Here is an 18,670-nt window from a genome sequence, read left to right as displayed (position 1 = left end):
TTCGTGGGGTTTTAGTTCTTCGCTATTGGTTCATTAATGGACCTACAGCAGACTCAGTGTTGAAGAGTTATGCGGGATTACGTTGGATCGCAACAAAGTCCCATCTAGTCCTGCATTCTGCTTACACGGTGACCACTCAGGTGCCTCTGGGAAAGCCACAAGGAGGACATGAGTGCAACAGCACCCTCCCACCCATGTTCCACAGGAAGTGGTGCAACTTCTTTCCCATGTAATAGGGCTCAATCGTTCTCCAGAACATTGTCTTCTCAATGGACTTATTACTATATTATTATCCCCAATATTGCGAATTGCTTAGGTGTACATGTATGTGCACAAACTGAATGTGAGAGATAGTGGGTTGAAAAGGGCACCTAAGGGAGTGTGCGGAAGAGGCATGTGAAGCCCAGCTCACTGTAACCAACAAAGAAAAAACCTAGAAGAGTTAAGGCACTTTTAAATTTACTCATGCCCCCCAAAGCAAAGAAACAGTGTCAGAACTGCTTGCCTTACCTTCCACGTCATGGAAGCAGTACGTCCATGTTCTTCTTCCCTGCAAGGGTGAAATTCCTTTAAAAACCAGGACCCCAGACACAGAAAAGTCCCATGCTGTCCTGCTTCATGTGTATATAGGACAACTGTTTTTAATTCAGTCAGCTCTCTCTCTCTCTCTCTCTCTCTGGATCTCCGTCTCTCTCTCTCTGTCTGGATCTGTTTCTCCAATAATGAGGGCTCCCCCTGTCCCAATTTTAGAAAGTTACTCGTCAAGTTGTACTTTAATAGTCCGGAATCTGTATGGTGCCAGATAGAACTTCTAAATGGTATAATAACCCTACACATTGTAACAATTCAAATGTGAAAGCAGTGTATAACTCTCTTTGCAGCATGACAACGAAGTTCTACCAGCATACCCTGGCCTTGGCATTTGCAATAAATAAAATCAATGAGAATCCCAAGATTTTGGCCAATGTAACACTGGGTTTCCACATCTATGACAGCTACTACCAGGAGAGGATGACATATCGTACCACTCTCGATCTGCTTTTCAAATCACACAGATTTGTCCCCAACTATGCCTGTGGCACCCAGAAAAATCTAATGTCCATTATCGGGGGACTTGCCTCCGATATCTCCTTCCATATGGCAGACATCTTAAGTCTCTTCAAGATTGCACAGGTAAGACCTTTGCATGGGGCAGTGGGAATTCACAGATCAGACATGTAACTCAAGATTCTCTTGATATTCTGGGAGTGAGTATATGGGTCACTGAGTAGGAGAGAGCTGACTGAGTGGAAAACAAGCCACATGTAAAACAGGCTCAGAGAGCTGGAAGAAGAGAAAACAGACTAGACTAAGGGATTTGTAAGAAATTATTGCTCATGAATGTTTCCCAGAAACTGCATCCACATTTCAATCTGAAGAGGGCTTGACATTTAATACACTATTTTTAACTGAAACTGGGAATTCAAATGGGGAATTTACCTCATCCAATATTAAAAGAGGAACATGCAGGTACGTATGCAGTCAGATATTTATATATAATATCTGTTCATTTCCTTTTAGCTCACATATGGGTCATTTGCCCCAGAAGAAATTGAGGTAACACAGTTCCCTTGCTTTTATCGCATGGCCTCAAATGAAAACCTTCAGTACATGGGGATTATTTCATTACTTCGTCATTTTGGATGGGCCTGTTTTGGACTCCTTATTGTGGATGATGACAGTGGAGATCATTTCTTGCAGGTCATGGAGCCATTGCTTTCCAAGAATGGCATTTGTTCAGCTTTCAGTGAAAGAATGCCAAACCAAGGTCATTTTCATGCCTTTCATGAACTTGATATCAGGGCCCAACGTATTTATGTACCTTTCATGGATACGAAAGCTAGAACATTTGTTGTCTATGGTGAAACTATAACTCTGATGTGGCTCATCGCTTTAATCATTGTAGCAGATCCTGATTATAAGGAAGACACATCTGTTGGAAAGGTGTGGGTCATGACAGCCCAGGTTGATTTTTCAGTAAACAGCCTGTTACAGAGTGGGTATTTTGAGATATTTGAAGGTACCATTTTCTTTGCAGTTCACTCCAATAAAACCTCCAGACTTCCAGGCATATCTTCAGAACTTGAGACTTTACAGTACAGAGGGAGATGGCTTTATCAAGGATTTCTGGGAGCAAGCATTCAACTGTTCAATTCCAAATTCCAAGGTGCCAGTGAATGTTGATAAAACATGTACTGGGGAGGAGAAGCTAGATTTCCTTCCTGCAGCCATTTTTGAAATGCGCATGTCTGGCCACAGTTACAGTGTCTATAATGCTGTCTATGCTGTGGCACATGCTTTACACAACTTGTATTCAACTAGATCCAACCACCAAGCAAAGATACGGGGTAACTGGCTTGAATTTCAAGAAGTCCAACCCTGGAAGGTAATGTCTTCATAATAAAATGTGTTTATTTTCATGAATGGTTTTGCACAAGGAGAGAGAGACAGCATCCAACCTCCTCCACTATGAAAAGGTGAATCAAAGCGCAGTCCCAACAAGATGGAAGAACTGTTGGTGTGTGGGTGGGTTGTTGCATGGTCTGTCCAGAGAGATGGTTTTCAACTTGTTTTCCCTTGGGTTAAATGCCCCCTAAAGAGTCAGCTGCACAGTTGGGGTGTTCAGTGATGCAGCTCTGTACTAGTGGTATATGCATCATCAGTGACATGGAACATTTTTCTCCCTCGAGAATTGGTGCACCTGCTACCACCGCAACCACTCCTGTATAAAGAAAGCCTAACCATAGCTATCATGAAAACAGATAGCTAAGGAGCACCTAGTCCTAACTAGTAGAATAATCAGTTTCACACAGAGGCCAACAAGATGCATCCAGGCAGAACATTTGTGATAGTAGAGGTAGCGTAAAGCCATCATTACTATTAGTCATTGATAGACGTATCCTCCTTGAGTTTGTCTAATCTGCTTCCAAAGCCATCTAAGGGTGCAATCCTAGGTATGTTTAGACAGGGGAAAAATTCTTGAAACTCCTAGCATTGACTTTTTTCTCTCTAGAAATGCATAGGATCATGTTCATGTCCAGACATGTGCAAGCCTAGACACTTCCTCCCCGTCCACCCCCAGGGAGGTTCACCTGGATAATGCTTATCCTGCAGGTGAAGACCTTTTTACCCCGAAGGGTTTTAATTTCGGAGATATATATATATATATATATATATATATATATATATATATATATATGCTGTGATCATTTGTAGTGCTTTCTTTTATGGTTCTCTGCTGTTGAATGATTATTCTAACATTTAGATCTCTTGCCCAAGTTTGCAAGTTTTCCTGTTTGCTCCTCATCCCCCTTTCCATTCATGTCATGTCCTTTTGCAAGCTGGAGGAGATGTTCTGTGTCATTTGTTATTGTTCTCATGTGAGCCATTGGAGGAGTGTGGGGGACAAAACCTTTAAAAAGAATGACACGATGTAAACTGCCTCGGATATTTTTAACTGAATGGTGTTATGAAAATAACAGATAAAATTGTGCAGCAAACATTATATTAGACAGTGATCCCTACTGAGAAAAGAACAGAATGTATCAATTTTATATACTTCGCTACTTAAAATTACCTGCGTTTGCATGCAGTGTATTGGCCAGCTGAAGCTTGATAAAATTGGATCAGCACTGAGAAATATGTTGTTGTTGCTGTTGTGGTTCAATTTAGTCATGGAGTCTCAAGAATGCCTTGTTACCCCTCCCTTTTTTCTTTCAATTAGCTCCACCCATTTCTTCAAGGAGTTTCATTTAACAACTCAGCTGGAGAAACTGTGTCCTTCAATGAAAACAGAGAAATGGGAGCTGGATTAGATATAACTAACATGGTTATGTTCCCAAACAAATCCTTTCATAAAGTGAAAATTGGAAGGTTAGATCCCAGCGAAGAACAGGGATTCATCATTAATGATGATATAATTGTGTGGAACAGGCGTTTTAACGAGGTGCGGATTATAGGATGCAGTAACAAGGAATGACTGCATAAATGGACTCTGTCATGGGGGGTTAGGCTCTGAAATAATTCTAGTTTGTGTTATGTTGAAGACACTGTTGTTGTTGTTCAGTCATTCAGTCATGTCCGACTCTCCGTGACCCCATGGACCATAGCACGCCAGGCCTTCCTGTCCTGCGCTTTCTCCCGCAGCGTGCTCAAGTCCATATTCATTGCATCAGTGATGCTATCCAGCCATCTCATCCTCTGCCATCCCCTTTTCCTTTTGCCTTCAGTCTTTCCCAGCATCAGGGTCTTTTCCAGGGAGTTTTCTCTTCGCATTAGGTGGCCAAAATATTTGAGCTTCAGCTTCAGTATCTGTCCTTCCAATGAGCACTCAGGGTTGATTTCCTTTAGGATGGACTGATTTGACCTCCTTGCAGTCCAGGGGACTCGTAAGAGTCTTCTCCAGCACCACAGTTCGAAAACATTAATTCTTCAGCCCTCAGCCTTCCTTATAGTCCAGCTCTCACAGCCATACATTACTACTGGGAAAACCATAGCTTTGATTAGACGGACCTTTGTCAGCAAGGTGATGTCTCTGCTTCTTACTATACTATCTAGGTTTGCCATTAGCTTTCCTCCCAAGGAGCAAGCGTCTTTTAATTTCATGGCTACAGTCATCATCTGCAGTGATCTTGGAGCCCAAGAAAATAAAATCTGTCACTGCTTCCATTTCTTCCCCTTCCATATGCCAGGAAGTGATGGGGCCAGATGCCATGATCTTCATTTTTTAATGTTGAGTTTCAAACCAGCTTTTGCACTCTCCTCTTTCACCCTCAACAAGAGGCTCTTTAGATCCTCTTCGCTTTCTGCCATTAGGGTGGTAACATCTGCGTATCTGAGGTTGTTGATAATTCTCCTGCCCGGCAATCTTAATTCTGACCTGTGATTCATCCAACCCAGCATTTCTCATGATGTACTCTGCATATAAGTTAAATAAGCAGGGCAACAATATGGAGCCTTGTCGTACTCCTTTCCCAAATTTGAACCAATTGGTTGTTCCATGTCTGGTTCTTACTGTTGCTTCTTGACTCTCATACAGGTTTCTCAGGAGACAGGTAAGGTGGTCTGGTACCCCCACCTCTTTCAGAATTTGCCACAGTTTGTTGTGGTCCACACAATAAAAGGCTTTAACGTAGTCAATGAAGCAGAAATAGACGTTTTTCTGGAATTCTCTTGCTTTCTCCATGATCCAGCGTAAGTTGGCGATTTGATGTCTAGTTCCTCTGCCTCTTCAAAACCCAGCTTGTACTTCCGGTAGTTCTCGGTTCGTATACTGCTGAAGCCTAGCTTGTAGGATTTTGAGCATAACCTTGCTGGCATGGGAATTGAGCACAATTGTACGGTAGTTTGACCACTCTTTGCATACAAAATCAAAGTGCCGATTATCTGTATTATGTACATCAATTGAAAACAATTATGTATTTTCTCTACACCTGGAAAATGGTAAATATTTCCTACGTCTTCTTAATATTTCTTTGGGCTGTGAGGGAGCCAGTTAATTTGTACCTGTGGACCAAAAATGAACTGTGTGCGTCTTGTTTATGGATAGGTGTGTCCCCTCTCTGTGTGCAGCGACTCCTGCCAGGCTGGAAAATGGAAAAAAAGTAAGGAAGGGGAAAAATTCCACTGCTTTGATTGTGTTACATGCCCAGAAGGGAAGATTTCAGACCAAAAGGGTAGGTGATAAGAGGGGTGATATATTCCAACATACAGCATTAATTCAGATCATCGCTTATGAAGTGAACATTTACTATGATTTGCAAGTGACCATTTAGAGGGGCAGTGGTCTTTATCACCCTAAGGAGGATTTCAGGGAAAGAGATCATGAGAAGTACAGTAATGTCTGTAGGTACAGACACAGGCCTGCTCCACACATAAGGCTAAGCTGTGGTGTGGTTTGTTGAAATTTGTCTTGTCGTTGTTTCTGCACCATCCCCACAAACAAAGCATGGTTTAATAATCAGGGATAAATCACAAATAGAAGCTATGGTTACTGTTGCCTTAGAAAGACTGACTGGTTTCAATAATGGCTGATTGTGATGCCTGAAGCCAGAACTGTGGCTTTTCCCTGGCTTGTTTGCACTTCTGTCTGCCCTGAAACAGAGGCACCCAGCAAGAGCAGCTTGAAGATGAAACTGCTCTGAAGGTGGGCAAAATTGGCAGGAGAGAAAGAAACCAGAAGCAGGGAAAACAAGCTAAAGTTTGTCTGCTCATCCGCAGGACAATTCATGGCTAAAACAACAAACCATGTTTAACACAAACCACAACCTAGTTTTATGTGCAAACACAGCCTCGGTCTGCCAATGAGTAAGAATCATCCCCCCTGTTGTTGTTGTTGTTGTTGTTGTTGAAGAAGAAGAAATGCATTTCCAGTGTACATAAGAAACTGGAATCTCTTCACAACTTTAAATTAGGGCGGATTCTGTTGACGTCATCCCATATGGCAGGCACAGGTGGCGCTGACATCCAGCTTCGTGTACAGAAGTCCTTGTATGCAGCCCCCTCATGCTGACATTTGCCATGGTGCTCCAAGTACTTTGCATGCCATGCTTGGAATGGTGTTCAGTAATCAGCCAAATGCAAAGTTCTCTAAAGACTGTCACCTTGCACATTTGTTCAGCGATTCACCCCACCTAAAGTTTATTGACTTTTACTACCTGTGAAACATGATGTAAAGAAAAGAAACATTGCACATCATTAGGCTTAATGATCTTAAACAAGTTTAAATGCTTTAAATCATGTCAAGAAGATAAACAGTGAAGCCAGCTAATTAGGGATGTACGAAAGTCACTTACCTGAACCTGAAAGTTGATTCGCGGTGGGGGGGAGGCGCTCTGTCCCTCCCCCCAAAATTATGGTTGGGGGGGAGGAGCCCCATCCCTCCCCCCAAAAATTCTGACTGGGGGGGAGGCACCCCGTCCCTCCGGCCGCGAATGCTGTCCTGCCGGGACGCAAATGGCAGCGGCCATAGCCGCCGCCGTTTCCGTCCCTGCAGTCAGCCGTGATAGGCTGTGTAAATGTTTACGTAGCCTATCACGGCTGAGTAAAAAACAACAACAACCGCGCGTACGCAAATGGCGGCGCCCAAGTGTGCCGCCATTTGCGTTCCTTATTTTGGCACGTGTAGTCTACGTAAACATTAATGTAGACTATGGCGAAAATAAGGGGAACTCTATTTGCATTCCCCTTATTTTCGCCGTAGTCTACGTAAATGTTTACGTAGACTACACGTGCCAAAATAAGGAAAGCAAATCGTGGCGCCCATGGGCGCCGCCATTTGCGTACATGCGGGTGGTTTTTTTTTTTCACTCAGCCATGATAGGCTACGTAAATATTTACGTAGCCTATCATGGTGTTTTTTAAAAATCTAGCCGTGATATGCTACGTAAAGCTTTACGTAGCCTATCACGTTTCTTTTTTAACTTGGAAATGGCGGTGGCGGCGGCAGCTGGTCAGAAGACTGGACGCCGCAGCTGCTGCTGCTGCTGCCGCCGCACTGCTGCCTCACCGCCACCAGAGCTACTACCGCCAGGGACATTTGCACAAGGTAAGTCCCATCACGGGGGCGGGGCAGGGGGCAAACCATTTCTCCACAAATTTCGGGGGGCCGAATGCGCTGGCATTCGGCCTCCTCGGATTCATGGAGAAATTCTCTGACATCCCTACAGCTAATACCATTGCTGATTTGGCTTCTAATAGGAATGAACAGCAGCATAGTTAGAAAATTCTATAGTCCCTTTACCAAGGTCATGTAGACAGAGGGAACTGAGGAGATAACAGTCAGCATCAGGTCATTCAAACCTCAAGGGCAATAACAACAGTGCTTCCAATGAACACGTTCATTTCAACTGAAATGGAACCACTTCCCTTTCCCACCCAGATATGGATGACTGTTTCCAATGCGAAGATCATCAATATCCCAACAAGAACCACAATCAGTGTATTCCAAAGATTATCGTTTTTCTGTCCTATGAAGAATCCTTAGGGATCTCTTTAGCCTGTGTTGCTGTTTTTTTTAGCCTCATCACAGCCTTGGTGCTGAGAATGTTTATTAAACACAGAGTTACTCCCATAGTCAAAGCCAACAACCGGGACCTCACCTACATTCTCCTCATCTCCCTCCTGCTCTGCTTCCTCTCTGCTTTGCTGTTCCTTGGACAACCTGGGAAAGTGACCTGCCTGCTCCGACAACCAGCTTTCGGCATCATCTTCTCAGTGGCTGTTTCTTCTGTGTTGGCTAAGACCATCACTGCGGTTGTAGCTTTCATGGCCACCAAACCTGGGTCCCGCATGAGGAAGTGGGTGGGGAAACGAGTGTCTGACTCCATCGTTCTTTCATGCTCCCTTATTCAAACCGGTGTTTGTGCTGTGTGGCTGGCAACCTCTTCCCCATTCCCAGATTTGGACATGCACTCAGTGACTGAAGAGACAATAGCACAATGCAATGAGGGGTCTGTTGTCATGTTTTATCTTGTTCTGAGCTACATGGGACTTTTGTCCCTAATCAGCATCACTGTGGCTTTTCCAGCCAGGAAGTTGCCAGACAGTTTTAACGAAGCCAAGTTTATCACCTTCAGTATGCTGGTGTTTTGCAGTGTTTGGTTGTCTTTTGTTCTGACCTACCTGAGCACCAAAGGAAAATACATGGTAGCTGTCGAGATCTTCTCTATCTTAGCCTCCAGTGCTGGGTTACTGGGTTGTATCTTTCCCCCCAAATGTTACATTATTCTGATGCGGCCGGACTTGAACAACAAGGACCAGCTAATAAGGAGAAAAAATGGAGGAATCTGAAAACCCTGATGCATATGTGTCTTCTCGAATGGAGATGGTAGGCCCATTCCAGGATCCAGCCTAGGACACCATACATGCCAATCTCAAAGAAATTTCCATATCTCAAACAAATCAACTAGCATGCCACAGTTCCATATCACTAAAGAATGGAGGACAAGGGTGCTTCTAGACAAGGCTTGTATTGTGCATTTCGGGAGAGGTCAACAAGGAATTGATTTCCACAGGACTCTTTAAACACTCATAAGGGGGCTCATTTATGCAATGGACAAAAGGCAAGGGTTACCAATAGAAAACAAGGATTAATGTACCCAAAACATACTGAAGTGCAAAAGGGGAAAAAAAATTGCTACAATCCCTTTCTACACTAACTCTGGGATCATTTAAAGGGTAGCTAATTAGATCGTCATGGGAGAGGGACAGACACCATTGCCTTTTCTCTGTCAGGCCAACTTCCTTCTCCCAACTGATATGCCCCAAACTGACTATTCCCAACTGTCAGTCAGGCTGTGCTCTCTCTCCCTCCCCTCTATGATTCAATCATAGAGAAATGGCCTCCCTTTTAATTCACAGCTCCTCAGGCCCAGCTGACAAATCTGCCACATCCCTTTGTTACACCTACATCTTTGCTGAATGGCAACACACTTGAGTCCATTGTAATAAGACCACTCAGTCTTCCAATATCGCTGCTTGACCTGTGTTTCTGAGCTGGAAAAGGGAGGCCTTTTTTTCCTTGAGATATTGTCCAGTAGGAGAGGGAAGACAAAGACAAAGAAAGGACTCTACACTCTGGTGCAGGTCTGAGAGCTGGTGAAGAAGCCATGGGGACTGCAAAGTAGAAGATCCTTCCTAGCGCTTCGAAAGCAGAGGTTTGTTGGCTTTGTTGCTGCACAAACTGACTGTGTGGGTAAAGCCCTGGAAAAGAAAAGCCTAACATTTTCCTCATGCTGTATTAACTGTAAAGCACTTCGAGTACGCTGTATATGGAAAAGTGGTATACAAATAAAGTGTCAGATTGACTGACACGTGCCCATGCCCAGTCCTTCTAACTTACCTAAGTTCTTGGAGGGCCCAATCCTCTCCCTGAAGTTAGAAGCTGCGAACTATCCAATGCAGGGTGGCCTTTCCTGGCTATGGAATGAGCTCCCTAGAGAGGTTTTACTGGAACCTACATTGTGCTCTTTCAGGTGCCAGGTGAAGACCCTTTTTAAAATTTTTCCAGCATGTTAGCATTTTAGTGTTATAGTCATAGAATAGCAGGGTTGGGGGGGGGGGGCTATATAAGACCATCGAGTCCAAACCCCTGCTCAGTGCAGGAGTCCCAAGTCAGAGCATCCCTGACAAATGGCTGTCAGTCTTTTACAACCAGTCTTTTAGCTCTGCTCTTTTAAATCTGTTACTGTATTTTAAATCTCTGCATTGTTGCTAGGTTTTATTCTGCTTGTATTTTTATACTGTAGTTTTAAGTTTTAAGATTGTATACTGCATTTCTTCTGTACTTTGTGATTTTAATTTTTGTGAACCACCTTGAGAACTTCGGCTATTGGACGGTATAGCAATCTAATGAAAAGATCAGTAAATAAATAAATACATAAATAAATAAATTCACTCTTCCACACAACTGTTACAGGTGCAGAGCCCTTTCTTGTTTTGCATCCAGCCAGCCTCTTAGAGGTCTTTTCTAAATTCAATCAAAGGCTTCATATGCTAAATTCCTGCATGCCATGCCGCTCTTAAAAGCGAAGGAACGGAGCTAGTAAAAGAGATGATAACCCTGATTGTGCATAAAGGGTTTTTTTTCCCCTGTCTTTCTTTTCTATTTATAGTCTGAGCTGCTAAACAAGGCCATTAAAAAATCTTAGTAAAGCATGTGAGAAAGAACTGAGCACTTGACTGCAACTTCAGACATGTTCACTAGGGGACAGTGTAAGAAGGTGTGCGAATGCAACAAAGAGAACTTGGTTAAGAAATGTGTAGACTGTAATGGCATGGAAGGAGAATTCCAAATGTGGGAGCAGGTCAAAGAAAAGTTTTCACATCAAGCATGTTGTGTTTCCCTTTTTTTCCCTTTGGTTTGCAGTAGGCATATCATGCAAGAAAATTGGCTCACTCATTTCATCTGCATCTGGGTATGTTAGCAATATGCGGCTTTGAGTATATAATATGTTGGAAGTGTTGTTGGGGCATCATCCTGAGCTTGTGTAATGTAGAGTGTGAGGCAGAAATCTGTGGTGCATTCAGTGGTCTGAGGCAAATGGCCATATTCTCTCTCAGTTGCTGCTCTGTAACATGCAGATAATGACACAGAATTACAGGCTTACCTTACAAGGAGGCTGTATGCATTGCTGAGATAATGAAGATGTGCCATTTGGGCTGCTTAAAATCTTCTATAGAAATAATATCACAGAGGTAGGGTCTGTTCACATGTTACTGCTACCCATTGTTGCTACCAAAAAGTCCTTTGTCACGGCAGGTAGTTAAGTTTAAAAATCCTCTCCTGTGTTTGTCAGTCTAAATAAAGGTAGAGATTGCATATCAGTAACCTATAACTCTTGAGGAAACCGTTGCTGGTGTAGGAACTCTGCACTTATTTCAATCGACACACACACACACACACACTAGAGGCATCTTAACCTTCCTCCCTGCCGCATGGATCATGGATCTGAGTAAGAGCTTTCAGAGGTATCTGGAAAAGAAACACAATGTGTAAATTGTTCTTCAAATAAATAACCAGAATTACTATTTCTTATTGATTCATTTACTTTTCCTCGTTTACATGGAGGGAAAAAACCTCAGTAAACTTCTAAAAACATCATAACTTGTCAAACCAAGGCAATGAATAACAAAGAGGTCACATTGCTTACTTGCTCTGTGTTGGGGTTTCCCGCCAGATTGAAAACTCAAAGTGGAAACAGAGGGGAGTCTCTAAGACGGTGGAAAGTGGTACAAGATTGTGATGCATGTTTCTTTTGCCCTGCTACTGTCTCTGGTCAAACAAGTATTGAAATGTGTGTGGGGGGCTGGGATGCAAAAACTCTCTGACATACAACCATAGAAGAGCTCTGCTGGATCGGGTCAAAGGTCCATCTGGTTCAGCTTCCTATTTCAAATAGTAGCCATCAAGACACCTCCAGGAAATTCCCAAAGAGGGCATGAAGGCCCTCTCTCCCTTCTTACTTGTCTCCCAGCTTCTAGTATTCAGAGGTATAGTGCTCTTGAACATGAAGGTTCAATTAGTTATCATGGCTATTGTGACCATAGTAGGATTTTTTTTAAAAAAAATGGTGTGCACATCACAACCAATATTGACTGTATTAGGCCTCCTTGTATCTATTGTCTGTCTTTACCCCCGATAAAAATGTCTGGGAAAAAGAACCAATCCCATAAAGCAAGGGTGAGTGACTTGGGGGCAGGGGTCTGGGGGCCAATTTCTCCTCCCCCCAATCCAGTGGGGACTGCACCCACACTCTTCTACTAAAATACCATTGGATTTTGGTGGCCTGATGGTGGAAAGAAAAGGACAAAAGCTGCATTTCCTCTTTAAAACAAGGCATGTAAGAAGCATACACCGTGCCCCCGGAGAGCACGTTTTTGCATTAAAACAAGGCACATTCTCCTTGCACACATTATTTTAAAGGGAAAATGCACCTTTTTCTCACCACTGGGTGCTGTCAAAATTTGGCAGTAAGGTGGCCATTTGGGGGAGGTGGGGGCTGCAGAAAAGGATGAGGGAACTATATGTGGCTTTCAAGCTAAATGTTGTCCACCACCACTGCAATTGCAATTGCAGAATTGCAAGTAAATAAAAGTTAAACAAAGTGAATCCATAAACAATTGATCATTAACAATATATTGCCACATGGAAATGATCATTAGTTTTTCATTAAAGCACTGAAGAGGGAGAGTGAGGTACCCACCCCCCGAGATATGTCTCTCTACTAGAGTTGCTGCTGAAATTTCAGTAAATGTGAAATTCAAAGCTAATTTGGACTCCTCATATGAAACATCTGAATAATTTTGAGGGAAGCCAAAATATGTGCATTAAGTCTAGTGATATGATATATCCCATAGAAGTGTAATAATCCTAACTGTGGGTTGGATCCAGATTCAGTCATGCTTAGAGTAGACCCATAGCAACCAATGGGAGAAAGATTCAATTGATTGTCATGTGTCTACTCTAAGCATGACTAACGGCACAATCCTATGCATGTATAGCCAGAAAAATGTCCTACAACTCCCAGCATTCCCCAGCCAGCATGGGAGATGCTGGGAGTTGTAGGACTTTTTTTCTATCTAAACATGCACAGGATTGCTCCTTAAATCTGGATCCAACATTATACTAACAGATTTTGCTTTATGTAGTGGATCATAGGTGATGCTTCTCCGAGCATTCTCTAGATACCAGAGGTGGGGGTACAGGAGCCAGGTAGCAGCACTCCTCTGGATCCAGCCCCAATCTCTACTGGTACAAGCAAATTCCTGGAGATCAGATTAAGATTCTTGCCTATTCAGTAAGTGCAGGATCCTCAACGAATTTGAGGCCAACCCACATCAAAGCTACAAGACCTGAAAGGGAAGATTATTTCATCCTGTTTTGAACATCAACTCTCAGAAGCCTCTCCCAGCATGATGGCCAGTGGTCAGGAATGCTGGGAGTTGAAATTCAACTCATCTGGAGATCTACTTTCTACACACTCTTGCTCTAGATATACTAATAGACCAGACTGCACAATTTATAGCATCACAGATGCTGAGAATGCCAGCAATTTTGCCCTCAAAGAGGGCAAACAAGTTACAGTAGGACATCAACAATGATTTCACACCTCCCTGAGGGCCCTGGAAAGGGCCACTTATCACAAGGAAAAGATCCACTGGACAATGTTCTGAGGACACAATGGGAGGGCAGAATTATTGTTTCTTTGCCACTGTTACTGACACAAACCTGTGTTCAGATGAATCATAGAATCATAGAATAGCAGGGTTGGAGGGGGCCTATAAGATCATCAGTCCACCCCCCTGCTCAATGCAGAAATCCAAGTCAGAGCATCCCTGACAAGTGGCTGTCCATCTTCATCTTGAATGCCTCTAGCATGGGAGAGCCTACTACCTCCCTAGGTCATTGGTTCCATTGTTGTATTGCTCAGGAAGTTTTCCCTGCGGTTCAGCTGGAATCTGGCTTCCTGTAACTTGAGCCCATTATTCTGTGCCCTGCACTCTGGGATGCTCAAGAGGAGATCCTGGCCTTCCTCTCTGTGGCAACCTTTCAAGTACTTGAAGAGCACTATCATATATCCCCTCAGGCCTCTCTTCTCAAGGCTACACATGCCCTGTTCTTTCAGTCTCTCTTCACAGGGCTTTGTTTTCAGTCCCCTGATCATCTTCGTTGAAATTCAGTCCCCTGATCATCTTCGTTGTCCCACAGAGTGACAAGGGCTTTGACAGGAGACTTGGACATGTCAGCTGGAAGATCTCCAAGAATTCTCAGGAATTCTTTGGTCTCTGAGGGTGAACCACCCAATAGGTGGTCCTTTCAGGAGAAAACAGTGGCCTGCCTGGACAGGAAGAGTTGCCCTGGATCCTAAAGGTATACCTAAAGACAGCTTTGGCTATGGGGCAGTATAGAAATGTCAATTTATTTATTTATTTATTTATTTATTTATTTATTTCATTTCTATACCGCCCAATAACCGAAGCTCTCTGGGCGGTTCACAAAAACTAAAACCAAACAACACACAATAAAACAATTTAAAATATATAGAACATTAAAACCACAATATAACAATACAACCACAATAAAACCTAGCAGCAGTACAGGAGTTTAAAATACAGATTTAAAACAGCAAAGATAAAAATTTAGAAAGCTAAAATGCCTGGGAAAATAAAAAGGTCTTCACCTGGCGCCGAAAAGAGTACAATGTAGGCGCCAGGTGAACCTCACTAGGGAGCTCATTCCAGAGCCGGGGTGCCACAGCAGAAAAAGCCCTCCTCCTAGTAGCCACCCGCCTCTCTTCCTTTGGCAGGGGCTCACGGAGAAGGGCTGCTGCTGATGATCTTAAGGTCCGGGCAGGCACATATGGGAGGAGGCGATCCTTCAGGTAACCTGGCCCCAAGCCGTTAAGGGCTTTGAATGTTAACACCAGCACTTTGAATCGGGCCCGGAAATGGACTGGCAGCCAGTGCAGCTGGAAAAGTACTGGCGTAATATGAGCTCGCAGGCCAGTCCCTGTTAACAATCTTGCTGCCCTATTTTGGACCAGCTGAAGTTTCCGGACCGTTTTCAAAGGCAGCCCCACGTATAACGCATTGCAGTAATCCAGACGAGAAGTTATCAGAGCATGGATAACTGTAGCTAGGCTATCTCTGTCCAGATAAGGGCGTAGTTGGTATACCAGCCTAAGCTGATAAAAAGTGCTCCGTGCCACTGAGTTCACCTGTGCCTCAAGTGACAGTTCTGGATCCAAGAGCACCCCCAAACTACGAACCTGATCCTTTAGGGGGAGTGCAACCCCCTCCAGAACAGGTTGAATATCACCTAGCCGGGCAGATGAACCACCCACTAACAGGACCTCCGTCTTGTCTGGATTGAGTTTCAGTTTATTAGCCCTCATCCAGTCCATTACCGTGCCCAGGCACTGGTTCAGAACAGCCACTGCCTCACCTGGTTTTGATGAGAAAGAGAGGTAGACCTGGGTGTCATCCGCATATTGATGGCACCTCAGCCCACACCTCCGGATAACCTCCCCCAGCGGTTTCATGTAGATGTTAAACAGCATGGGGGATAGAATAGAGCCCTGTGGAACCCCATGGCACAATTGCCATGGCACAGAGCAATAATCCCCCAGCACCACCTTCTGGAATCAGCTATCCAAGTAGGAGCGGAACCACTGCAGTGCAGTGCCTCCAACTCCCAACCCAGACAACCTATCCAGAAGGCTACCACTGTCGATGGTATCGAAAGCCGCTGAGAGGTCCAGGAGAATCAACAGGGTCACACTCCTCGTCCCTCTCCCGGCAGAGGTCATCCCACAGGGCGACCAAGGCAGTTTCCATTCCAAAACCAGGCCTGAAGCCAGATTGAAATGGATGTAGATAATCCGTTTCATTCAAGAGTGCCTGGAGCTGTCCTGCAACCACCCGCTCAAGCACCTTGCCCAGGAAGGGGATGTTGGCCACTGGCCTATAATTGTTAACATCCTCTGGGTCCAGGTTCGGCTTTTTCAGGAGTGGTCTAATTACCGCCTCTTTTAAAGCGGCAGGCACCACTCCCTCTCTCAAGGAGGAATTTGCAACCTCCTGGACCCAATCAATCATCATCATCATCATCGTCATCATTATCATCATCAAAAGCCAGAGAAGCCTCTGACCCAAAGCCCCAGTAGCTTGTCACAGAGGCCAGCCCCACAAGGATGAAGGGATTCCTATTCCCCCCCCGCCCCCCAGCATGTCCTTAATCTATTCCAAACTGTATGCTGGCAACCCAGTTGCTGTGTGTCTATCACTGTGTTCCCATGGCAAATTAAAACTGTGGATGTACATATCTGCATCTCTGTACATGCAACAGATATGTGGCACTGTCCTGCACCCAGCACAGGATGCACTTGGCAAGATGGACTCAGAAAGGGCTTTGTCTCTTTGTTAGGATGTTTCCTTAGTTGTGGTGGCGAATACTGCTACGTATACACTGCTACAGCTAGGCTCACTTCGTGTGACCAGAGTGCCAGGAAACTCATGCGGGTGACCTTGGCTGTCACTCTCCTTCTGCTTGTCTTCTTCACAGTGTTGTTTAAAATGGGACAACCCATTTTATAAGAACCCATATAAGAAAAGAAATACCTGGTATTCCCACTGCTATATAACCTATGCCCGATGCTACGGTGTGTCTCTTTTTTATTTATCTAATCCTCAAGCAGCTTTCGAAATAATGCTCCACGGGACAACTGCCCTGCTATCTCTCAAGCCGAATGCAAATTAAATTAAAAAGCAACATAGAAGACCGCGTGATGGGAACACATTCTTCTCACAATAACAGCCCTCCCAGCTCTTAACCACACTTCTGAGAGGAGTAAAAAAGAAAAGGCCAGATGTCACTGGAATCTAGAACATTCAAGACCGCTTTTGCCTCAGCAGTGAGAAGCAGGGGAGGGGTAGACCCAGAAAACCCGTGTTCTGCTCTGTTTCGATAAACAGGTCAATAATCATGCACCAAAAATACCCACAAACTTTTCATTTGAAACATGGTGCATTGGCCATAACCGGTGCACCTGCAGAAGCTTTTGGCTAAGAAGATTGTGAGATCACATGAGGTGCTAAAACCACCACTGGAAATGTTGCCACTTCTAACCATAGCAGGAAGGGTGACAGATCATCTAAGCTCCACACTGGAATGAAACATATACTGTGGTAACCACTGTTCGAAAGCGACCGTTGAGAAACCAAATGTCAAGCCACATCCTGTTGTGCCCCAAAGGCCCTCCGTGCTCCTTTTCTCAAAGGGAGGGTACTAAAGTTGACTGGTGGTGTGGCTTCACATTTTCAGCATGTCCTTTCAAAATGTCCTTGACCCACAACCATTGCTGGTGATGGATTCTAAAGAGAATTGAGTTGCACTAAGAGTTGAAGTGAACATTTGCAAGGTATACAAGACATGGCCTGTTTCCCAGTCTCGCCCCACATTTTCAGTGTGACATTCCGAATTCGAGTCACAATACGTATTTTGAATGTGACACTTGACCTCAGATTTCGAGCATTTTGGACTTCTTGGCACTGACAGTTATCGATTATTTAAGGAAACGTCAAGCAGAGTATCCATGATTAGCTGTCAAATGCAGTTAAAATACAAAAAAAAAAGAAAAAGACAATTGCATCTCTTCTACCAAATAGAGTGGAATTCTAAATAGTATTGCAGACTAGCTGTAAAATAATGCTCCTCCATACAAAAGATTGCCAACAAAAAGAAAATAAGCTTGCAAGGGAGAAGAATAGTAACATAGCCTTCGGCTCAATGTGCCATTCCACAACGCAGGGAATGCTTTGTTTTGTTTTGTTTTCACTGAAGAGGAGGATTCAATTGTCAGAGTCTCCATCATCTGCTAACTGGAGTGGTACAGCCTGGACACAGGTCAGCCCGAGTTACTGGAAAAGAAGAAGCTGTGATTTGGTATCCACGTCTTCCGTGATGATGAACATTCACATTCTTAACACATGAGGTATTGAAAAGGGAAACGTCCCATGTTCAGAATTGACACTCCTGTCTAATATCTCACTGTGCATGCACCATAATGTATATAGCACTGTAGTAGGATGACCAAATGCAAACATGGACAAGGTATCTGAAAAAGTTCCTCCTCATGTACATTCTCTCAAGTGCATTAAAACTGGAGGAGACTCTACTTGATCCTACCTCACTTGTGGAAAGGGAAATGAGAATGGCTGGCTCTTCCTTGTGCTGGCTCCCTCCTCTTTGGAACTCCCATTCAAGGGAAGTGTTCCAGGCTTGCAACTTCAGGAATGTAAAATATGTATGTTTGTATGCATGTATGTATGTATGTATGTATAGATAGAGAGACAGACAGACAGACAGATAACCTTCCTTCATAGGAAGGCACATTTTTGTTGTGTTTGTTTTTAGTGAGTAGTATCCAATATTAGTTTTATTTAGAGTAGAGCCATTGAAAGTAATGTGACATAAATTAGTTGTGACTAACTTCAGTCCCCTTCATTTCAATGGGTCTACTCTAAGTAGGACTAACATCAGATGTTACCTAATGTGGTTGAACTTGTTGGTGTGGCTTAGTTGTGCTGTGGATTTCAGATTTTTAACTATTGTTTTAATGATGTAAACATT

At 43.8% G+C, this 18,670-nt stretch overlaps 1 protein-coding gene across 1 annotated transcript; it reads left to right on the top strand.

Annotated features, from left to right (window-relative positions):
• The first annotated feature begins 882 nt into the window (after positions 1-882).
• On the top strand, positions 883-8,829 carry LOC146342958 (vomeronasal type-2 receptor 26-like). Its single transcript, XM_084808096.1, has 4 exons — positions 883-1,173; positions 3,764-3,985; positions 5,588-5,714; positions 7,919-8,829. Exons 1-4 carry the CDS (start codon positions 883-885, stop codon positions 8,827-8,829), a joined length of 1,551 nt encoding a protein of 516 aa, XP_084664222.1.
• The last annotated feature ends 9,841 nt before the right edge of the window (positions 8,830-18,670 follow it).

The sequence above is a fragment of the Heloderma suspectum genome, chromosome 6 (genome assembly GCF_057233095.1).
Source record: "Heloderma suspectum isolate Gila_16-S chromosome 6, 16-S_ref, whole genome shotgun sequence".
In the NCBI taxonomy this organism is placed as follows: domain Eukaryota; kingdom Metazoa; phylum Chordata; class Lepidosauria; order Squamata; family Helodermatidae; genus Heloderma; species Heloderma suspectum.
Note: the sequence above shows the minus strand (reverse complement) of the source record. Positions and strands in the feature narration are given on the sequence as shown.